General features: G+C 52.8%; 2 protein-coding genes across 4 annotated transcripts; both read right to left on the reverse strand.

The window, feature by feature from the left end:
- Positions 1 to 1,758: 1,758 nt before the first annotated feature.
- Positions 1,759 to 17,552, reverse strand: DECR2 (2,4-dienoyl-CoA reductase 2). Of its 3 annotated transcripts, none has more exons than XM_036083498.2 (9): positions 17,287 to 17,552; positions 8,271 to 8,339; positions 6,902 to 6,953; positions 6,223 to 6,358; positions 4,842 to 4,966; positions 4,677 to 4,770; positions 4,366 to 4,470; positions 3,672 to 3,889; positions 1,759 to 2,582 (listed from the first exon to the last, which is right to left on the reverse strand). In XM_036083498.2, exons 1-8 carry the CDS (start codon positions 17,364 to 17,366, stop codon positions 3,672 to 3,674), a joined length of 879 nt encoding a protein of 292 aa, XP_035939391.1. In that variant the 5' UTR covers positions 17,367 to 17,552; the 3' UTR covers positions 1,759 to 2,582. The 3 variants fall into 3 exon arrangements, with proteins under 3 accessions (XP_035939391.1, XP_035939392.1, XP_077931164.1); XM_036083499.2 differs by having other exon boundaries at positions 1,759 to 2,684; XM_078075038.1 differs by lacking the exon at positions 8,271 to 8,339.
- Positions 17,553 to 18,855: 1,303 nt separating this feature from the next.
- Positions 18,856 to 22,354, reverse strand: NME4 (NME/NM23 nucleoside diphosphate kinase 4). The gene is made up of 5 exons (XM_036083503.2): positions 22,203 to 22,354; positions 20,492 to 20,625; positions 20,129 to 20,230; positions 19,905 to 20,017; positions 18,856 to 19,396 (listed from the first exon to the last, which is right to left on the reverse strand). The coding sequence occupies exons 1-5, from the start codon at positions 22,291 to 22,293 to the stop codon at positions 19,273 to 19,275; spliced, it is 564 nt and encodes a 187-aa protein (XP_035939396.1). The 5' UTR covers positions 22,294 to 22,354; the 3' UTR covers positions 18,856 to 19,272.
- Positions 22,355 to 23,031: the final 677 nt, after the last annotated feature.

Raw genomic sequence — 23,031 nt, forward strand, 5'->3', positions numbered from 1 at the left:
CACCGTCACCCGTTGAAGGGGGAGCTCGGAGTTGGCAGGCCTGCGGACCGGCTTCGGCAGCGAAGGTTTCAGGAAACTCTGACTAGGGTTCACATGTACACAATCACCCTTTCAGAGGACCTGGCATTCCCTCAGGGAATTCAGAGGTGGCCTGTGCCAAAGGGGAGAAGCGAGGTCTCTGCCGATCACCACAGGGCCAGAGGGCCACCACCGGGACCACCCACACCCCTGCCGGTCCCCTCACCAGCAGCCTCACCTCCAGGCACGGGGTGCGTGTGCCTGTGACTGAGGAGCCCCCAGCAGCTGCCCTAGACCTGAGGGATAGCCTGGGCCGGTGCAGGAAGCCGAACAGACAGGGCCTATGTCGCAGCCAGCGGGCCACCGCATTCAAGCCATTGTTTCTGGGTATTCCTGGAAGAGACTGGCATGTGATTTGGTAGACCGAGGTGAGACTGTCTGCCATCAGCAATGTGGCGGCATCACCAATGCAATCCGCTGATGGCCCCAGGAGAATGCAAAGGCAGAGGAAGGACGACTCCCCCTCTCTCTGCTTGAGCGGGGAGGTCCATCTTTTCTTGCCAGAGCACCTGTTTCTCAGACCATCGGACACCACTGGCTTTCCTGGGTCTCCAGCTTGTAGACGGAGATCATGGGACGTCACGCACTCCAGTCCCATGAGCCAATCCCTAAAACAAACCTCAGATCTGTCTCTACCCTATTGGTTGTTTCTCTGGAGAAGCTGACTGAGGCCGGAATCGAAGGCCCGCTCCTGCAACCTGCTTTCCAGACTCGGTCCTCCCAGCACGAAGTCACTGTGCAGTCCCAGCAGGCAGCCTTTCTTAACCAGACCCCCTGGGGCAGTGTTTTTACCTCAACTGTGCCACCCAAGCTTCAAAAGCAGCAGAGCCTGGCTGTCACCCTACCTCTGGCAGCCCCCAGGGCCTTCTTCAGGAAGAGGCGGCAGCCCAGACTGGCGGCTCTGAGGACAGCCTGTCTCTCACTGGCCACCCTCCCCAGTAACTACTCCCACCCAGGAGCGTGAGAAGGACCCATCTCTCTCCTTGCTGATGGACTTGATGCCACCACATTCTGCTCTCCGTGACAAGAAGCACCTTTACTTTATTTATTATCATTATTTTTTTTTAGTAGGCTCCACACCCGGCATGGAGCCCCATGTGGGACTTAAACTCACGACCCTGAGATCAAGACCTGAGCTGAGATCAAGAGTTGGACGCTCAACTGACTGAACCACCCAGGTGCCCCATGAAGCACCTTTAAATAGCAAGTGCAGGGACCCCTCTGCCAGGTGGCTTCTCGGCTGCCCTGGATCCCCCCGTGCACTCTCGAAGGCAGGGAGGGTCTCTTCATAGAATGAAGGGACTGGGACAAGGAACATGTGAACGTGGCATCTGGGGCAGGGGCTCAAGCTCCATCCTCTAATCACGACCACAACAACCTGGGAGCAGACCAGAACCTTGTGGGGTAACGTAGCCCCCTCGGGGACCTGGCTGGTCTGAGCATAGACCCCCCCACCACGGAAGCAGACGGCCTCCCCTTGCCTCAGGGTGGGCTCCACCTGGCCGAGGATGGGGGCCTCAAGTACCAGGGGGAAGAGGTTTCTAAACTCCTCGCAGAAAAAAGACAGAAAGGAAACATCCCCATCTTGAAATGACTGCATCACACTGGTGATTCAAGTGTCTTCCTTTTCCTTCTACAAACTTTTGCAAAGTCCAGTAAATTGTCTCATAGTAAAAAGAATATTTTTTAGGGAAATGCATTTATTGGCAAGATGCTAGGACCTATGCTTATGCCAACCGGTGGTACAGACAGGGAGGAGAGGGCTGTGTGCCAGGTGGAGGGCCTAGAAAGTCAGGCCTGGAATGGTGCAGGACTAAGTCCACGGGGATGTCCCAGCAAAGGACAGACTCCAGGGCAGGTGGAAGACAACCCGGTCCATGTCACCAATGGCTGAGAGGGATGGATGTCCCCCGGCCAAGGGATCCCATCTGCAGCCCAACACTCTGGTGAGGAGATCCAGGACCCCAGGCCTGGGCTGGGAGGGATCAAACCTGCTTCTCTAGCCTCTCTGGTCTGGCTTTCCCTTGTGGAGTAAGATCCCCAAGTGGAAGAGCCAGGAAGGGAAGACAGGGAGCCTGAGATGCCCCGGTTTCTGCAGCCAGGCAGTGGGGCCACCTCAGGGCACCCAGGGGACACAGGCAGGAGGACAACAAAGGCCTCCCAGGCCAGGGCAAGACAGGGCAGACAGGGGGGACAGCCGCAGACCCCAGGTCAACTCCAGAGGGAACTCCAGAATGTCACAGTCCCCCTGGCAGACATCCAGGTGAGCAGATGGCCTCACTGCCCGGTCACTCCCACCTGAGCACGGGAGACGGGGCCATGGGGAGGGAATGTGGACACAGCACAGTTCCCAGAGGAGGGGCCAGTCTCTGGTTTAGATGCTGCTGAGACTGTCCAGTTTGTGGTGGGAGGCAGTCGTGGGAGGAGCACTGCAGGAGGAGTCCCAGGGGGACTGTGGACCAGCTTCCCTTCAGAATGGCTCCTTTGCTTCAGCCGTCCTGTGCCTGTCAGAAATTCCGGCAGATGCCAAGGTCACAGGGGAAGGCCGAGGGGCACCAGCTTCTGCCTCCTGCACATCCCCTGGGCAGCACCCCTGAGTGGCCAGTCTAGGGTAGGAAGAAAGCTGCAGGTCCACATCAGTGCCCACATCAGCAGGCAGCCGGGCCTTGTGCATCTCCGGGGGGGTGTCAGCCCCTTCCGCAATCTCCCAGAGCTCCCCAAGATGAGCATTCCTCATCCCAGTGACTGGGGGGCCAGCCTGGGGCCCACACCCTCCCGCTGTCCCGCCGCCCACATCCCACGGGCACTGAGACAGGTCGGCCTACAACCAAACCACAGAGGGCTTCAGAAGAGGGGCTTCTCGGCATCACCTGTGTCCACCAACAAACCCACCTGCTCCAGGGAAACCTGCTCCCACCATGGCTTCATGGTGTGACCATATGCTGTGAGCTCCTGGAGTGTCCCTCCACCACACCCACCCCTCAGAGACAGGATGGGAGCCAGCCATGGCCCTAGAGTGTTTCTGCCACCGGCCCGCAATGGGGACCCAAGAGGTCTGGGGGACAGAGGAGCTCAGAGGCCCAACACCTCCTCTGCCTTCTTCAGAGGAATCTGCTGCTCAGAGAAGTAGGGTGTGCAGCCCTCACAGGCTGGCCCCAGCACCAGGATCAGTGGGAGAAAAGTGGAAGGCAGAGAGCAATGGCACCCTCGCCCTATCCCCACGGGCCCAGCAGGCCCTCAGGCTCCAGAGAGGACACCCAGTGGAGCTCCCAAAGACAGGGATTCCCAGCTGCTGCGGATCCTGATTTACAGGGAGGCCCTGAGGTCTGCGGGGCAGCTACATTGGGCTGGGGCCCCTCCCAGCACCACCCATCTGCTCAAGAAGACTCCTCCTCAGCCCTGCCCTAATATGGTTTGGTATGTTGGGGTAGTCAAAACCCAAAAGTGCCCAAAACATGTCTAAAAATACACCCAAGGGATTCAGGGGAGACACATCAGGGCCCAACACAGTCAACATCAGCCCCCTGGATGGGGGTTTCAGGAAGGGGCCCAAGGACAGAGGTGACCCCCAGAAGGTGAGAGCGGCACATCACCTAGAGCTTCGCAGAGAAGGATGCGAAATTGTCCAGCAACTTGATGTCATTGGGGAATGTCAGCCATGCCCCACCGTCAACCACCAGCACGGCACCCGTCACGTAGGATGCCAAAGGGCTGGCCAGGTAGAGTGCGCTGTGGGCGACCTCTGTCTTGTTGCCCAGCCTCTGCAGGGGGATGGCCAGAGTCTTAGTGCCGGCACTGGCCTGGGGGCCACCTGGAAGGGCAGAAGGAGGCTCAGCCCCGTGAGCCCTAGGACGAGGGCCCTCCACTCTCCTCTGCCCAGCTCTCCCTAAACCACATCCAGGAACACTGGGAGGCACTGTTGGCACCATCCCAGCAGGGCAGGAACAGCAAGGTATGGCCACGGCCACAGAGCAAACACAGGGCTCTGACACGCACCCCGTCAAGGTTGTGGAGGCGTTCATGGGTGCCCCCCTTTGTGTCTGGCTCACGTGTCAAGGCCGGCAGCTCTGCGGCCTCTACCTCCAAGGAGCAGCTGTCCATGTCTGGCCAACTATTAGTCTATCACAGGTGCACTCCCCAAGAATGGCCAAGACTTGGCTTGGAGACAGCCTCTTTGCCAGCCCTGGGAGCCATGAGGAAGTGGTCCTTCTCCTGGGCCTGTCCCAACCAGGTGGGAGAGGGTCCCATGGAGGCACTGTGGGGCACGGGGCTCCCCAAGAGGCTTACCCAGCCGCCGGAACCCCTCTGTGCCACTGATGGGGCCAGGCGCGAGGCTGTTGACACGGATGTTCTGGGGACCCCACTCCACAGCCAAGTGCCGTGTCATTGCATCTACAGAGAAGGCAGCCAGGCATGAGGGGAGTGCGGGGCTACTCTGCTTTCTGGGGTGGCTCGGGTGTGAGTTGGGGCTCAGGGCCAGGCCTCTCCACTGCCCACCACTGGGCTTAACTTCACTAGGACACTGCTGGCTTCCACGGACAGGCAGGAGAGGGACCTAAAGGGAGCCCAGGCAGGCAGACCAGAGGGGGTGCCCGTACCCACAGCTGCTTTGGCAGAGCCTGCATGCACTTGAAGCACCTGCCCCCGGGTACCCAGGGTCGCGGTGATGTTCACGATCACCCCTCCATGGTCCTGTAACACACGGGGGAGTGTAGTGAGTGGGTGGCCAGAGGAGACGTCTCCCAGGGAGAAAGAACACTCACCCTGAAGAACTTTTCATAAAGCACACGAGATGTGTTGAAGGTGCCCAAGGTGTCGATGTCCATCACGGTCTTAAAGGCATTGAAGGACAATGCGCTGGCAGGGCACAGGAAGTTTCCAGCTGCACCTGCAGTATGCAAGAGGACAATGGCTGGTGCTGGAGCCCCAGGCACTTAGGACACATGGACCCTCAGGGTGGTCCAGGCCGGACAGGGAAGGGGCCCAAGCACTTGGGTAAATGCTTGAATGATAGGGTAGGATGGATATCATGGGTTGAATTACGTCCCTCAAAAACATATGCTGAAGGGGCGCCTGGGTGGCTCAGTCAGTTAAGCATCTAACTCTTGATTTCAGGTCAGATCATGGTCTCAGGGTTGTGAGATTGAGCCCCGGGTCGGGCTCTGCACTGAGCATGGAGCCTGCCTAAGACTCTCTCTCCTCCCCACATCTAAAATAATAATAATAATAATAGGGGTGAAGAGTCTGCTTCTCCCTATCCCTCAGCTCCTCCCCCTGTTCATGCTCTCTCTCTCTCTCTCTCTCTCAAAGAAATAAAATCTTCAAATAATAATAATAATTTATAAAGACATGCTAAAGTCCTAATCCCTGGTACCTGTGAATGCGACCTTATTTGGAAATAGGATCTTTGCGATGCAATTGAATTAAGATGAGGTCACCCGGGATTAGGGGGGCCTAAATCCAAGGATTGGTGTCCTCCTAAGAAAAGGAGAAAAGACACAGAGACACATGGGGGAGGCCATGCAGAGACTGGAGTGATCCCGCCCCAAGCCAAGGAGTACCAAGGATTGCCAGCAACACCAGAAACTGAGAGAAAGGCCCAGAACAGATCCTCCCTTGGACCCTTGGGAGGGTGACCCCACCTTGGTTTGGGATTTGTGACCTCCACAAGTATGAGAGAACGTATTTCTATTGTTTTAAGCTACTCAGCTCGTGGTACCTTGTTAGCTGCAGGAAATCAATACAGCCTGTGTTTTTAAAAGGGAATTTCAACAAAGAGTGAACCTGATGTAAACCGCAGACTGAGGTTAACAGCATGGACCATACTGGTTCATCAACTCCTACAAATGCAAGCTGTCCACACCAGGGGGCACTGTGTGTGGGGATACACGGAATTCTAGGTACTAGCGGCTCAATTACTCTGTAAATCTAAAACTCTACTAAAAAAATTAAGTCTATTCCTTTTTTTTTCTTTTAAGGGGAGAATTTTGGGACATCAGAGTACCCTGACTCTGAGTAGGCGGAGTTCCCAGGATGTCCACTTGAGCCATGACTGCACTGACCCAGACGGAGCCTGGGGCCCAGGACGGGAGTTCTGAGGCCGACCCATCAGAAGCCCCCAGGCCTCACCCATCAGCCACTCACAGTTAACAAGAATGTCGATTTTCCCAAACTCCTTCAGCGCCTGGTCCACGGCAGCTGCGACGGCTGGGAGAGCCCGAACGTCCAGAGATAAAGGGAGGCACCGCCGGCCAGTGGCGGCAGTCAGCTTTCCCGCAGCCTGGAAGCCAGACAAAAAGAGAGGTGGCCAGCAGCCCTGTGGCTTCCGGACCTGACGAGGGTGATGTGTCCAGGTGACGCTGGACCCCACTCTGGAAGGCACAGCTGGTAAGTGGCCACTCCATGCTGTGCCGCAGCCCTAGGCGACACTCTCTTCCCCTCGCCCCCGGATCCTCCTTCCACATTACCCTCCAGGCCACTGGTCCCTGGCCGTGGGTCAACGGCAGCTCCAGCTGACTTCCAGTCCCTGCCCAGAGACCAGCTGGGGCAGTGGTAAGAGTCTCCTCCCAGGTGGACGGGACATGCGAACCACCCTCAAAATCCTTATGAGCCGGGATCTCTCTTGGGGCCATAGTCCCACCCAACGTGAGAGCCTCCTCACAATAATGAGACTTTGGAAGAAGCCTGGGATATCCTTGGGAGGCCACTTGCACTGAAGCTCCACATTTGGGAAAGGGGCAGGTTTTGGTGTCACCATCTTCTGAGCCTCAGGACCCCCCAGAGCCACCCATGGATGGGGTGGACACAGGAAAGACCCCCTCACCTTTGACACTCTTGGAAGGCTTCTGCTGGCGATGACTGTGTGGCAGCCGTGCCTGCAAAGCCAGAGTGCAGGTGTGAGGATGGCACGGTGCCAGGGGCACCCCCAGGTGGCCTCCTGCCCACTCTAGGCACAGCTCCTTTCCCCCAAGGGTCTCTTAGGCTGTGTCCAAAGGCACAGCTTGCAAAGAACACAGGGGCCTGAGCAAAGCAGAGCGGCACCGTTGGTGCTCACCCGGGGGTGTCTTGTCTGGGTCTCTCTGGCACAGGGTATCCCAGCCACACAGAGCTGTGGGCCCTGCCCCAAACACCATGTGCACAGCACTGAAGCGGCTGGAGCCTCAGACGCACAGCCCAGGCACCTGCATGGGGCCTGCTGGGTCCCCCTGGCCTCTCCCTATGAGGTTGGAGTGAAGAATAGGGAGGGCCCATTCTGCGGCCAGGGTGCCTGCCCTGCCTCACAAACTCGGCGTCACAGTAACAACAGTGTCTACCACCTGCTAAGCAGGTCCCACCTAATCCTCAAAATGACCCTCAGCACAGCTGGCCATGCTCAGAGAAGCAGCATGCACACAGCCACCAGCTTGGAAAATGAATTCACCTGGAATGGATGAATCCCCAAATCTCATCTAGTGAGACCTACCTCTCTGGTATGAAAAGTGGGGGCCCAGGGCACCTGGGTGGCTCAGTCAGTTAAGCGACTGCCTTTGGCTCAGGTCATGATCCCGGAGTCCCGGGATCAAGTCCTGCATCAGGCTCCCGGCTGGGCAGGAAGTCTGCTTCTCCTTCTGACCCTACCTCCTCTTGTGCTCTCTCTCAAATAAATAAATAAAATAAAATCTTAAAAAAAGAAAAGAAAAGAAAAGAAAAGTGGGGGCCTGGAGAAAACTGGGAAGGGTTCGATAGGATATCAACAGGCTTCCTCTTTCCCCCAACCCCAGCCTAACTCTGGCCCTTTCCTCAGTGGGGGTCACAAGCAGTTGACCTGGACATAAGGTCACAGATCTTGTGTCTCAAGAGACACTGTGCTCTGCACACTGCTGGGGTCAACTTGGCTCACCCTGACCCTGGCTTGGCAAGACCCTAGGGAGCTTGGCAGTAGAGTTACCTCAACCTGTTGAACCCTTCCTCTTTGTACAAATGGGGGTGCTGAGGCCAGAGCCACAGTCTCAACTAACCTCTAGGAGGAGACCCTAGAGTCCTGCGTCCTCCAGGAAAGCATATGACGCCTTTCAGATGCTCTCTGGTGGCCTGTTGCCTAGAGGAGTTCCTACCACCCACCAGCCTCTTGCCCAGGGATCCAACAGGGTCCATGCAAGGTGGGGCGAGTTTCAGGGGGTGGGAGTGCACAGAGTACCCAGAGCAGTGCTCACCGCATAAAAATCTCAGCAATCCGGAACCCGATCCCAGAGCCGCCACCTGGGATGAAGGCCACTTTGTCCCTAAGAAAACAGGAGGCACTTTAAAGAGATAGGTCCCTAGTTTCTAACAAACAGACCAAAATAAACACAGGGTCCAGTGTATTGCTCTGTTCTGTTCACCTGTCTGATGATATTCTCTCTCTCATTCTTTTTTTTTTTTTTCTCAGTTTTGGGTCTCTTCTGATTTATTTAGTGCATAGTTCTCTGGGGTCATTGTTGCCATTTTAGTATTTTGTTCTCTCTTTCATCTATTCTTCTCTGGACAGAAAGACAAGATGGAAAAACTCACCTCAAAAAAGAGAACAAGAGGAAGTGCTCACTGCCAGGGATCTAATCAATGTGGACATAAGTAAGATGTCAGAACGAGAGTTCAGAATGACAATTATAAAGATACTACCTAGGCTTGAAAAAAGCATAGAAGACACTAGAGAATCCCTTTCTGGAGAAATAAAAGAGCTAAAATCCAAACAAGTCAAAATCAAAAAAGGCTATTAACGAGATGCAACCAAAAATGGAGGCTCTAACTGCTAGGATAGATGAGGCAAAAGACAGAATTAGTGACAAGACAAAATGATGGGGAATAAAGAAACTGAGAAAGAGATAAACAACTACTGGATCACGAGGGGAGAATTTGAGAGATAAGGGATACCATAAAGTGAAACAATCTTAGAATAATTGGGATCCCAGAAGAAGAAGAAAGAGAGAGGGGCAGAAGGTATATGGGAGCAAATAATAACTGAGAACTTCCCTAATCTGGGGAAGGATCAAGTCCAGAAGGCACAGAGAACCCTCCTCAAAATCAATAAAAACAGGTCAACACCCCGACATATAATAGTGAAGCTTGCAAATCTCAGAGACAAAGAGAAAATCCTGGAAGCAGCTTGGGACAAGAGGTCCATAACCTATAAGGGTAGAAACATTAGATTGGCAGCAGACCTATCCACAGAGACCTGGCAGGCCAGAAAGGACTGGCATGATATATTCAGGGCGCTAAATGAGAAAAATACGTAGCCAAGAACACTTGATCCAGCAAGGATGTCATTCAAAATAGAAGGAGCGATAAAAAGCTTCCAAGACAAACAGAAACTAAAAGAATTTGTGATCACTAAACCAGCCCTGCAAGAAATATTAAAGGGGATCCTTTAAGCGAACAGAGAGCCCAAAAGCAACACAGACCAGAAAGGAACAGAGACAATCTACAGGAACAATGACTTTACAGGTAACACAATGGCACTAAATTAATATCTTTCAATAGTTACCCTGAATATAAATGGGCTAAATGCCCCAACCAAAAAACACAGGGGACCAAACTGGATAAAAAAACAAGACCCATGGATATGCTGCTTACAAGAGACTCATTTTAAACCCAAGGCACCTCCAGATTGAAAGTGAGGGGGTGGAGAACTATCATGCTAATGGACATAAAAGAAAGCTGGGGTTGGGACGCCTGGGTGGATCAGATGGTTAAGTGTCTGCCTTCGGCTCAGGTCATGATCCTGGGTTCGAGCCCCGCATCTGGCTCCTTGCTTGGTGGGGAGCCTGCTTCTCCCTCTGTCTGCTGCTTGCTCTCGAGAGAGCACATGCTCTCTTTCTCTGACAAATAAATAAAGAAAATCTTAAAAAAAAAAAAAGAAAAGAAAGAAAGCTGGAGTAGCAATCCTTATATCAGACAAATTAGATTTTAAGTCAAAGACTTTAAGGAGATGAGGAAGGACACTATATCATAATTAAAAGGTCTATCCAACAAGAAACAATTGTAAATATTTATGCCCCTAACATAGAAACAGCCAATTATATAAGCCAATTAATAACAAAATTAAAGAAACACACTGGTACTAATACAATAATAGTAGGGGACTTTAACACTCCACTCACTGTAATGGACAGATCATCTAAGCAAAAGAGCAACAAGGAAATAAGGGCTTTGAATCGACATTCTTCTTGAGTGCACATGGAACAGTCTACAGAACAGGTCACATACTGGGTCACAAATCAGGCCTCAACCGGTATCAAAAGACTGGGATCATTCCCTACATATTTTCAGACCACAATGCTTTGAAACTTGAACTGAATTACAAGAGGAAATATGGAAAGAACTCAAATACACGGAGGTTAAAGAGCACCCTACTAAAGAATGAATGGGTCAACCAGGAAATTAAAGAAGAATTTGAAAAAATCATAGAAACAAGTGAAAATAAAACCACAACTGTTCAAAACCTTTGGGATGCAGAAAAGGCGTTCCTAAGAGGGAATTATATAGCAATACAAGCATTTCTCACGAGGGGCACCTGGGTGGCTCAGTCGGTTAAGCATCTGCCTTCAGCTCAGGTCATGATCCCAGAGCCCTGGGATCGAGCCCTGTGTTGGGCTCCTTGCTCAGTGGGGAGCCTGCTTCTCCCTCTCCCTCTGCCTGCCACTCCCCCTGCTTGTGCTCTCTCACTCTCTCTGTCAAATAAATAAATAAATAAATAAATAAAATCTTCAAAAACAAGCCTTTCTCAAGAAACAAGAAAGGTCTCAAATATGCAACCTAACCTTACACCTAAAGAAGCTGAAGAAAGAATAGCAAATAAAGCCTAAACCCAGCAGGAGAAGAGAAATAATAAAGATCAGAGCAGAAATCAATGAAATAGAAACCAAAAGAACAGTAGAACAGATCAATGAACTACGAGCTGGTTCTTTGAAAGAATTAATAAGATTGATATACCCCTGGCCAGACTTATCAAAAAGAAAAGAGAAAGGATCAAATAAATAAAATCATGAATGAAAGAGGAGAGATCACAACCAACACCAAAGAAATACAACATTATGAGCAACTATATGCCAACAAATTAGACAATCTGGAAGAAATGGATGCATTCCTAGAGATGTATAAACTACCAAAACTGAACCAGGAAGAAATAGAAAACCTGAACAGACCCATAACCAGCAAGGAAATTGAAGCAGTCATCAAAAATCTCCCAACAAACAAAAGCCCAGGGCCAGATGGCTTCCCAGGGGAATTCTACCAAACATTTAAAGAAGAATTAATACCTATTCTGAAACTGTTCCAAAAAATAGAAACAGAAGGAAACTTCCAAACTCTTTCTATGAGGCTAGCATTACCTTGATCCCAAAACCAAAGACCCCACCAAAAAGGAGAATTACAAACCAATATCCCTGATGAACATGAATGCAAAAATTCTCACCAAGATACTAGCCAGTGGGATCCAACAGTACATTAAAAGGATTATTCACCACTATCAAGTGGGATTTATTCCTGGGCTGCAAGGGTGGTTCAACATCCACAAATCAATCAATGTGATACACTACATTAATAAAAGAAGGAACAAGAACCATATGATCCTCTCAATAGATGCAGAAAAAGCATTTGACAAAGTACAGCAAATTTTCTTGATTAAAACTCTTCACAGTGTAGGGATAGAAGGAACATACCTCAATATCATGAAAGCCATATACAAAAAGCCCCCAGCGAATATCAACCTCAATGAGGAAAAACTGAGAGCTTTTCCCCTACAGTTAGGAACACGACAGGGACGCCCACTATCACCACTGCTGTTCAACATAATACTAGAAGTACTAGCCTCAGCAATCAGACAACAAAAAGAAATAAAACGCATCCGAATCCACAAAGAAGTCAAACTCTCACTGTTTGCAGATGACATGATACCCTATGTAGAAAACCCAAAAGGTTCCACCCCCAACTTGCTAGAATTCATACAGGAATTCAGCAAAATGGCAGGATATAAAATCAATGCACAGAAATCAGTTGCATTTCTATACTCTAACAATGTGACTGAAGAAAGAGAAATTAAGGAATCCATCACATTTACAACTGCACCAAAAACTGGAAGATACATAGGAATAAACCTAACCAAAGAGGTAAAGGATTTGTACTCAGAAAACTATAGAGGGGCACCTGGGGTGTCTGCCTTCAGCTCAGGTCATGATCTCAAGGTACTGGGATCAAGCCCCACATCAGGCTCTCTCTACTCAGCAGGGAGTCTGCTTCTCCCTCTCCCACTCCCTCTGTGCTCCCTCTCTCTCAAATAAATCAATAAAATCTTTATTTTTTAAAGGATTTTATTTTTTTATTTGACAGAGAGAGAGCACAAGCAGGGGGAGCACAAGGTGGAGGGAGAAGCAGGCCCCCCACAGAGCAGAGAGCCCCGCGTGGGGCTCGATCTCAGGACCCTGGGATCATGACCTGAGCTGAAGGCAAATGCTTAACTGACTGAGCCATTCAGGCATCCCAATCAATAAAATCTTTAAAAAAAAAAAAAGAAAAGAAAAAGAAAACTATAGAACGCTCATGAAAGAAATAGAGGAAGACACAAAGAAATGGAAAAACGTGGGTGCCTGGGTGGCTCAGTCGGTTAAGCATCTGCCTTTGGCCCAGGTCATGATCCCAGGGTCGTGGGATTGAGTCCCACATCAGGGTCCCTGCTCAGCGGGGAATCTGTTTCTTCCTCTCCCTCTACCCCTGCCTCTGCTCATGCTCTCTCTCTCAAATAAATAAAATCTTTTTTAAAAAAGAAAGAAATGGGGCGCCTGGGTGGCTCAGTCGTTAGGCGTCTGCCTTTGGCTCGGTTCATGATCCCAAGGTCCTGGGATCGAGCCCCACATCGGGCTCCCTGCTCAGCGGGAAGACTGCTTCTCCCTCTCCCACTCCCCCACTGCTTGTGTTCCCTCTCTCGCTGTCTCTCTCTCTGTCAAATAAATAAAATAAAAAATCTTTAAAAAAAAAAAAAAAAGAAAGAAAGAAATGGGGTGCCTGGGTGGCTCAGTCATTAAGCATCTGCCTTCGGCTCAGGTCATGATTCCACGGTCCTGGGATCAAGCCCCGCATCAGGCTCCCTGCTCGGCGGAAAGCCTGCCTCTCCCTCTCCCACTCCCCCTCCTTGTGTTCCCCCTCTCACTGTCTCTCTTTCTGTCAAAAAATAAATAAAATCTTTAAAAAAAAGAAAAAAGAAAAAAAGAAAGAAATGGAGAAATGTTCCATGCTCATGGATTGGAAGAACAAATATTGTGAAAATGTCTATGCTACCTAGAGCTATCTACACATTCAATGCAATCCCTATCAAAATACCATCAACTTTTTTCACAGAACTGAAACAAATAATCCTAAAATTTGTATGGAACCAAAAAAGACCCCGAATCACCAGGGGATTGTTGAAAAAGAAAACCAAAGCTGGGGGCCTCAGAATGCCTGGCTTCAAGCTCTATTAAAGAGCTGTAATCATCAAGACAGCATGGTACTGGCATAAAAACAGACACATAGATCAATGGAACAGAATGGAGAGCCCAGAAATGGACCCTCAACTCTATGGTCAACTAATCTTCGACAAAGCAGGAAAGAATGTCCAATGGAAAAAAGACAGTCCCTTCAACAAATTGTGTTGGGAAAACTGGACAGCCACATGCAGAAGAATGAAACTGCACCATTTCCTTACACCACACACACAAAAAAGACTCAAAATGGTTGAAAGACCTAAATGTGAGACAGGAGTCCATCAAAATCCTAGAGGAAAACACAGGCAGCAACCTCTTCGACTTCAGCTGCAGCCACTTCTTCCTAGAAACATCGCCAAAGGCAAGGGAAGCAAGGGCAAAAATGAACTATTGGGACTTCATCAAGATAGAAAGCTTCTGCACAGCAAAGGAAACAGTCAACAAAACGAAAAGACAACTGACAGAATGGGAGAAGATATTTGCAAATGACATATCAAATAAAGGGCTAGTATCCAAGATCTATAAAGAACTTATCAGGGGCATCTGGGTGGCTCAGTTGGTTAAGCATCTGCCTTTGGCTCAGGTCGGGATCCCAGGGTCCTGGGATCGAGTCCTGCGACAGGCTCCTTGCTCAGTGGGGAGCCTGCTTCTCCCTTTGCCTGCCGCTCCCCCTGCTTGTGTGCTCACGCACGCTCTCACTCTCTCTCTCTCTCACACACACACACAAACACACAAATTTAAAAAAAAAAAGAACTAGGGACCCCTGGTGGCTCAGTCAGTTAAGCACCTGCCTTTGGCTCAGGTCATGATTCCAGAGGCCCGCATTGATCGGGCTTCTTGCTCGGTGGGGATCCTGCTTCCCCCTCTGCCTGCCGCTCCCCCTGTTTGTGTTCTCTCTCTCTCTCTCCCCCCCTCTGGAAAATTAAAAAATCTAAAAAAAAAAAAAAAAAAAGAACTAACCCAAAGAACAAATAATCCAATCAAGAAATGGGCAGAAAACATGAACAGACATTTCTGCAAAGAAAACATACAAACGGCCAACAAACACATGAATAAATGCTCCACATCACTCAGCATCAGGGAAATACAAATCAAAACCATGATGAGACACTACCTCACACGGATCAGAATGGCTAAAATTAGCAAATCAGGAAACGACAGATGTTGGCAAGGATGTGGAGAAAGGGGAACCCTCCTACGCTCTTGGTGGGAATGTAAGCCAGTGCAGCCGGAAAACAGTAAGGAGGTCCCTCAAAAAGTTGAAAGTAGAGCTCCCTTATGACCCAGCAATTGCACTACTAGGTATTTACTCCAAAGATAGAAATGTAGTGATCGGGGCGCCTGGGTGGCTCAGTCGTTAAGCATCTGCCTTCAGCTGGGGTCATGATCCCAGTGTCCTGGGATCGAGCCCCACATAGAACTCCCAGCTCAGCAGGAAGCCTGCTTCTCCCTCTCCCACTCCCCCTGCTTGTATTCCCTCTCTCACTGTCTCTCTGTCAAATAAAGAAAATCTTCAAAAAGAAAAAAAAATGTAGTAATCCAAAGGTGCACATGCACCCCAGTGTTCATAGCAGCAATGTCCACAATAGCCAAACTATGGAAAGAGCCCAGATGTCCATCAACGGATATGTACATATACAATGGAATATTATGCAGCCATCAAAAAAATGAAACCCTTATATCATTAATTACCATAAATATAAATGGCATAGTATTCCATTAAAAAACAAAGATTTCCATACTGGTTTTAAATATATGGGGTGCCTGGGTAGCTCAGTCAGTTAAGCATCTGACTCTTGATTTTGGCTCAGGTCATGATCTCAGGGTTGTCAGCGGGGAGTCTGCTTGAGATTCTCTCCCTCTCCTTCTGCCTGCCCTACCCCTGCTCATGTATGCACACAGGCATGCATGTGCATGCTATCTCTTTCTCTCTATAAAATAAATAAATCTTGGGGCGCCTGGGTGGCTCAGTCGTTAAGCGTCTGCCTTTGGCTCAGGTCATGATCCCAGGGTCATGGGATCGAGGCCCACATTGGGCTCCCTGCTGGGCGGGAGGCCTGCTTCTCCCTCTCCCACTCCCCCTGCTTGTGTTCCCTCTCTCACTGTGTCTCTCTCTGTCAAATAAATAAATAAAATCTTTAAAAAAAATAAAATAGGGGCGCCTGGGTGGCTCAGTCGTTAAGCGTCTGCCTTTGGCTCAGGTCATGATCCCAGGGTCATGGGATCGAGCCCCACATCGGGGTCCCTGCTTAGCGGGAAGCCTGCTTCTCCCTTTCCCACTCCCCCTGCTTGTGTTCCCTCTCTCGCTGTGTCTCTCCCTGTCAAATAAATAAAATCTTTAAAAATAAATAAAAACAAATAAAATAAATAAAATAAATAAATCTTAAAATGTATATATATATTTAATAATGTAAAAAAAATGAAATCTTGCCATTTGCAACGACATGGATGGAACTAGAGGGCATTATGCTAAGCATAATAAGCCAATCAGAGAAAGACAATTACCATATGATCTCACTGATAGGTGGAATTTAAAAACAAAACAGAGGATCATAGGGGAAGGGAAGGAAAAATAAAACAAGACAAAATCAGAGAGGGAGACAACCCATGAGAGACTCTTAACTCTAGGAAACAAGCTGAGGGTTGCTGGAGGGGAGGGGAGTGGAGGGATGGGGTAACTGGGTGACAGACATTGGGGAGGGCACATGATGTAAGGAGCACTGGGTGTTAATATGAACTGATGACTCAGTGACTTCTACCTCTGAAACTATTAACACACTATATGTTCATTGAATTTAAATTTTAAAAAGATATATTATTTAAAAATATTTAAAAATGGGGCGCCTGGGTGGCTCAGTCGGTTAAGCGTCTGCCTTCGGCTCAGGTCATGATCCCAGAGTCCTGGGATCGAGCCCCGCATCGGGCTCCCTGTTCAGCAGGAAGCCTGCTTCTCCCTCTCCCACTCCCCCTGCTTGTGTTCCCTCTCTCACTGTGTCTCTCTCTGTCAAATAAATCAATAAAATCTTTATTAAAAATATATATATATTTAAAAATAAAAAGGAACAGTCAGAATAAAAGTCTTGAAATTTAAAGAAAAGGAGAGGGAGAGATCCCTGTTGACTTAGGGGTGGGGGGAAGCCAGTGGTTCTCTGAAGACTTTGACCCTGTTCACTGGGCACTTCTATCAGATTTGAATTGTTGACAAGAAAACATGATGACTTTTGTAAGAAAATGAAACGCTGCGTTTTAAAGCCTGCATTCCTAGGCTTTCTGGGTCTTCATGAAAAATTATTTCAACCTAAAAAGCTCTATTCAGAAAGTTATCAGTTAAGGGGCGCCTGAGTGGCTAAGTCAATAGACCCTGAAACTTTGGATCTCAGGGTCATGAGTTCAAGCCCCACGTTGGGCATGGAGCCTACTTGGAAATAATAATGAGGTTATCAATTAGGTGAGAAAGGTTCTCAAGACATACAAGCCTTCCTCCACCTGCCCCTCACTCCCACCCTCCCAGGACTACCCCTGGGAACACCCGCCCCCACTGACCAAGACAAAACGTGCTCCCAACACTGCAAAGGTTAAAATACCAGAGCGCTTGCGTCCCCAGGACTACCTAGATATCTGGACGGTCCGGCCGCCAGGCACGGGGTCCGCACACATCCCAGTAAAACCGCAGCTCCCAAGCCACTTCTGCAGAGGCAGCAGCCCCCGCCTCGGGAGCCCCCAACTCGGCCCTCACCAGAGCAGGTCGGGGCAGAAGAGATGGCGGTACTCAGGGAGACACTCGTCCTCACTGACGTCGGGCGGCGGCTGGGCCATGGCTCTCGGTGCGGGCCGGGGGTGGCGAAGACAGTAGGGACCTGCCCGAATCCGGCAGCAGCGGGGCCTCCGAGACCCGCCGCGCTCTCAAGCCGTCAGCGCCCTACAACTGGGGAGGACCGAGATCCAGCCAGCGGGTCCTCGGCATCCGACCGCCCCGCTAGCCCCGCCCACAGCCACCTCCTCTTCCGCCCAGGACGCCCCGCCAGCCCCGCCCACAGCGGTCTCCTGGTTCCTCCCAGGACGCCCCGCTAGCCCCTCCCACAGCTGCCTCCTGTTCCTCCCAGCACGCCCCGCCCACAGCGGTCTCCTGGTTCCTCCCAGGTCACCCCGCTAGCCCCGCCCACACCCGCCTCCTGTTCCTCCCATCACGCCCTGCCCACAGCGGTCTCCTGTTCCGCCCAGGACGCCCCGCTAGCCCCGCCCACAGCTTCCTCTTGGTCCCTCCCAGGACGCCCCGCCCACGGCACCCGACCGCCCCACGAACCCCGCCCACAGCTGCCTCTTGTTCTTCCCTGGACGCCCCGCCCACAGCCCCCACCTGTTCCTCCAGTGACGCTCCTCCCACAGCGGCCCACGGCCTGCTAGCCACGCCCATAGCGGCCCTAGCTCCTCCTAGGATTTTCTGTTCACCGCTGCCGCGCCGCCTGCTGGGACTAGAATTCGGTCGCGGCGCGCGCAGGCGTATGAGGCGGGAGGGGGGGTTCCCTAAGAAAAGCCTTCCCCTCACGCGGCCAACCCCAGTGCCAATTCCTAAAATGACCTGTTTGATGACCGATTAAGAAAGTCAGGGCACTTCATCGGTGCCATCACGTGGAGGCACAGGTAGCAACAGGTGCTGTGAATCCAGGATCAGGGCATCGTTTATAAAGATGTCAAAAAGGTGGCGCCTGGGTGGCTCAGCTGTTAAGCGTCTGCCTTCGGCTCAGGTCATGATCCCAGGGTCCTGGGATCGAGCCCTGCATCGGGCTCACTGCTCAGCAGGAAGCCTACTTCTCCCTCTCCCACTCCACCTGCTTGTGTTCCTGCTCTATCTCTCCGTCAAATAAATAAATAAATAAATAATCTTAAAGATGTCAAAAAGTAGAGTAAGTGAGGACCAAGGTGGCTGCAGCAGGTGTCATGATATGCAATGTACAGTACCCGTGATAAGTGACCAGGGACACATCTGAGGACTGGGGTGAGGTGTGATGTGTATAGTGCCAACATGAAAATAAGTGGACACAGGCAGCTCCAGTCAGTCTCCACCATATGAGGCCATGAAAGGCCTTCTGCCCCAGGGGTGGTTTTAGCGGGCCCCATAATCACCCCTTTTTGCCACTCTCAAGTCCTGCCCAAGGCAGGCAGCTCCTCATGCAGCATGATCAGATGAATGGGGGCTGAAGCAGCACCAGCTCCGGGACTCAGCTTGGATTCTCCCACATTTTGGGCTGTAGGTCTTTGGACCACTGCCTGTCTGATACATTCAACAAAGTTATCGATCCCCTACTGGTGTGTGAGAGTAAGCTTTATTTCTACTCTCAAACTCTTACAACTTTGCATAAAGTCCTACCTCAGAGATGGCAGAAACTGTAATAAACGATCCACCCCCCTACACAACACAGCAAATTTTAATGTCCCACCCCCCTTTGGGGGAAGGGAGGTTACACTACACACTTTTGGAGACGCCCCAAAGTTATCTGGCACTTTGGTACAGAAAGGATTTGGTCCGATTTCTTACTGGCTTAGGATACTAAAAGGCACATAAAGTTGGTTGCTCAACCCCTCTGGGCTGGGGTGGGGCAGAAGGTAGACAGGGAGGTGGTCTGGGACAGAAGGGCAGACCATGGGTGTGGGCTCAAGTTCTGGACGACAGAGGTAGTTGATCCTGGGTGGCTGCTGGGGTGGCTGAGGGCAGCCTGAGTGCTCAGGGTGGGTAGATGCTTCTCTGGTGGCCTTCGTCTGCCCAGTCCACCAGCTCACTGCTCTGAAACCATAGCTGGATCTCCCTCTGGGCCCCCTCCACGGAGTCGCTGGCATGGATGATGTTCCTGTGCCAAATGATAAGCAGCAAAAGTAAGGCACAGACTTCAGTGTGCACCTTGGGGGTCCCGGGAACTATCTGCTAATCACTGACCATCAAGAAGAGCAAGCCCGGCATTGAGCAGAGGAGAAAGCAAGAACAGGACTGGAAGACTGGTTCCAGCCTGATCTTGGCCTCTTACCCACAACCTCATGACCAACCCAGACCATTTTTGGGAGCCTCATGTTCCCACCAGTTGTCCCATGCCAACCCCTCAGGGTGTCTGGCAAGACAGAGTCAGGTAATAGGAAATGATGAAAGAGTACACACACAATGCATAGAGAATGCTTTATCACCTCCCATGTGTGACATCCCAGCATGGAAAATCTCTTGTGGCTTTACTGTGGCCCAGCGAGATGCCCAGGTCCCATGGGTCTGCCTTAGGAGCAGACTACCACCCCACACTCAGACCCTCCTCAACCCTAATGAGCTGGCCCATCAGCTCCAGTGGCTTGAGTGTGTCAGGGCCCCCAGACCTGCTGATGTGGATGCTGAAGTCCCCCCTGATGGTGCCAGGGGCAGCCTCAGCTGAGTTGGTGTGTCCTACCATGGCCCTTGAGGAGCAGACCACGTTGGGGCCTTCCCAGACCTGCAGCACAGAGATAAAAGAGGTTGGGAGAGGTGGGGATCACCAAGGACTCAGCAGCTCTGGGCTCAGCCCAGGGCCCTCCACCCTTTCCACCGCCCCTGCCTGCCATACCATGGCCACCACGGGGCCGGAGGTCATGTAGCTGATGAGGGCTGGGTAGAAGGGCTTCCTCTGCAGGTCATGGTAGTGCTCAGCAAGGACTCTCTCTGGCGCCTGGGTGGCATTGGGGCAAGGGGTGAGAGGAGCCCCTGGAGCCGCTGGGCACTGGGGCAGTGATCATGGTGTCCTGACTTCAGGGCACTTGGCAAGTAACACCTACATGGGCTGGCACACCAGCAGATACCTCCCCACCCCTCCTTCTACTGCCAACACCAGGATACTCCTCCTGATACAGGGCTGAGATATGAAGGGCTGAGGTCCATGAGAAGCCCCCCACCCCCCTCAAGGACACCCACCGGTCGAGAGCCCAGGTACCTGCAGCATCTTCATCCCCACCAGCTTGAAGCCCCTCCTCTCAAAGCGCTGGATCACATCCCCAACAAGCCGCCGCTGCACCCCATCTGGCTTCACTGCAACCAGGGTCCGCTCCCGGGTCCAGGAGGACCCTCCTTTAGAAGAAGGGGAATCAGGTGCCTCGCCCTTTCACGTCTCCCTGAACCGGGATGCCCCTGCCACAACCCAGGGGTCACCAGAGCAGCCGTGGAGGGGAGAAGTGCAGGGTCCACAGCCAACAAAGGCCCAGCATGACTCTGCCTTTCAGGGACCAACAGGGTAGTGGGCCCCCTGGTGCATCCAGTCTGTCGGGAGGGGCCATGGCTCCTCCCATGATGGATCCAATGTCCCTGAGAAGGCATCTTCAAGAGCTGGGGAGGCACAGCTGGGCTCAGTGGCCACACAGAGGCCCAAAGAGGCCACACTGGAAAGAGAGCATGTTGTTGGCCTTGCTTTCCACTCCTGTCCTAGCCGTCTGAACTCCCAGCCTGCCCCATGAGGGAGGACCCAAAGCTCATCTTGTGGGTCTGAGGTGAAGGAAGGGCAGGGAGCCAGGGAGTAGTGCGGTGCACTCCCCCCCAGGTGGGCCACACACAGCAGGACACAAGGGAGCTAGGGACTGAGAAGCCGGGTAGACGGGCTCCTGTCTGCAGGTGGGGAGACTCTAGAGGGCTCCTCCACTTAAAACCTCCTTGGCCAGAGGAGCTCTGTGCTGCTGGAGGGTTTCAAGGCAAGCGGCTTCCGGACCCAAGTACAGGACTGAGCCCTGGCCCAGTCCTGTCCTCTAGGGGACACTGCCGGCAAGACCGGAGGCACCATCACCCCTTATAGCCCCAGGCCACAGAGTTACACCGACCCTCAGCCCTGGGTCCAGGGCCAAACGTGCTTTTGAGAGGAGCCTACACCCTGGATGTCCTGCCAAGTTCTGCTCAGGGGGAGAGCAGAACTGGAAGACAAATGATAGAGCCAGGGCAGGCCAGTGTCCCCGGGGGTGTCTGCAGCTGCCCTTTCCCAACCCCATAAGATGTGCTGGGCCTGGACCGCAGGCTGTGGGCGCCCACCACTTCACTTCAGGGCTGAATGAAGCCCAGCGCAGGAAGCCCCCGGGGGCTGGTTTGTGCCCCTAAAGCCCAGTGCCTAGGGCTCCGTGCAGCCTGGCCTGCTGCCAGCTGGCCTGTCCCTCGGAAGATAGCAGTTCACTCCCTCCTGCGCTGGGAACACCAAGACATCTGGCTCTCAGGGAGCGCCCTGTGTGCCGCAGTCAGGGCGAGAACCGGCTACAGATACGGGCCCTAGGACCCCAGACGGGGATGGACCAGACGGAGTTAAGGCCTGGAGAAAACACCCCGAGGGCGGCGGCCCCGTGGGGAGTGTTCATCTGCTCCAAATGTTCCCCCCCACCACCAGCAGCCCCAGTCCGCTGGGACCCTCACCACTGTCTACTGTGGCCACCAGGCCTCCTGCTCTGGAGCCCTCAGGGGCCCCCTGCCCCCGAGCAACCTGGGGCGGTGGGTGGATCGGAGCGGGGGACAGTGAGACGTGGGGAAAGACGTGCAGGGCGCCCCCGGCCCGCCCGGCGAGAACCCGAGGCCATCTACAGAATCAGGCAGCCACGGGGTCGCACGCGCGCCAACAAAGGCCGGGCTACGCCCCCCCGCCCGCCTCCCTCCTTCGCCGGTCGCGGGCCACTCACCCGAGCTCGGGCGTGCGAGCAGGCTCGGGCCCGGGGCCCGCGGGCCGCTCAGCAGCCCCGGCAGCGCCGCGCGCCCCAAGAGGCCGCCCATGACCCTCGGCCCGCGGGCCGCTGGCTGAGCGCAAAAAGAGCGCGGGCGACTGAGCCCCGAGGGAGAAAGGGCGGAGCGGAGGGAGAGGGAGGGGCGAGAGAAGGCGGGGGCGGGGCGGAGGGAGGAAGGGGGAGGGAAGGGGTGGGAGGGGCGGAGGGAGAAGGAGGGGAGAGAGAAGGGGCGGGGCGGAGAGAGGAGGCGGGAAGAGGTGGGCGGGGTGGAGGGAGGGGGCGAGAGAAGGGGAGGGCGGGGCGGAGGGAGAAGAGGGCGAGAGAAGGGGAGGGCGGGGAGGAGGGAAGGGGTGGGCGGGGCCGAGGGAGGAAAGGGGTGGGCGGGGCGGAGGGAGGGGGCGGAGGGAGGGGGGCGACAGAGAAGGGGAAGGCGGGGCGGAGGAAGGGAAGGGAAGGGGTGGGCGGGGCGGAGGGAAAGGGAGGGGCGAGAGAGAAGGGGAGGGCGGGCGGAGGGAGAGGGTGGGACGAGAGAGAAGGGGAGGGCGGGGTGGAGGGAGGGGGAGGGAAGGGGTGGGCGGTCTGGAGGGAGGGGAAGGGAAGGGGTGGGCGGGGCGGAGGGAGAGGGCGGGACGGAGGGAAGAGGAGGGCGGGGTTAAGAAACAGGTACCCTAGTACAACACCGTTGGGATAGTAATGGTGACCAGCTACTGTACTAAATAAGAGATCTACTAGATGTTAGGTAATGAGTTTTTGAAAAATCGTATATGCTTTCTGATGCAACTGTGAA

The sequence above is a fragment of the Halichoerus grypus genome, chromosome 6 (genome assembly GCF_964656455.1).
Source record: "Halichoerus grypus chromosome 6, mHalGry1.hap1.1, whole genome shotgun sequence".
Classification (NCBI taxonomy): Eukaryota; Metazoa; Chordata; class Mammalia; order Carnivora; family Phocidae; genus Halichoerus; species Halichoerus grypus.

Excerpts from the sequence above, each read along its gene's own strand:
- DECR2 (XM_036083498.2), bottom strand. The coding sequence starts at position 17,366 with ATGGCCCAGCCGCCGCCCGACGTCAGTGAGGACGAGTGTCTCCCTGAG. Across the intron at positions 4,771-4,841 it reads TTTATGAAAAGTTCTTCAGG|GACCATGGAGGGGTGATCGT; the intron begins GTGAGTGTTCTT and ends CGTGTGTTACAG. Across the intron at positions 3,890-4,365 it reads AGAGGGGTTCCGGCGGCTGG|GTGGCCCCCAGGCCAGTGCC; the intron begins GTAAGCCTCTTG and ends CTGCCCTTCCAG.
- NME4 (XM_036083503.2), bottom strand. The coding sequence starts at position 22,293 with ATGGGCGGCCTCTTGGGGCGCGCGGCGCTGCCGGGGCTGCTGAGCGGC. Across the intron at positions 20,231-20,491 it reads TGGGGATGAAGATGCTGCAG|GCGCCAGAGAGAGTCCTTGC; the intron begins GTACCTGGGCTC and ends AATGCCACCCAG. Across the intron at positions 19,397-19,904 it reads TTCAGCATCCACATCAGCAG|GAACATCATCCATGCCAGCG; the intron begins GTCTGGGGGCCC and ends CATTTGGCACAG.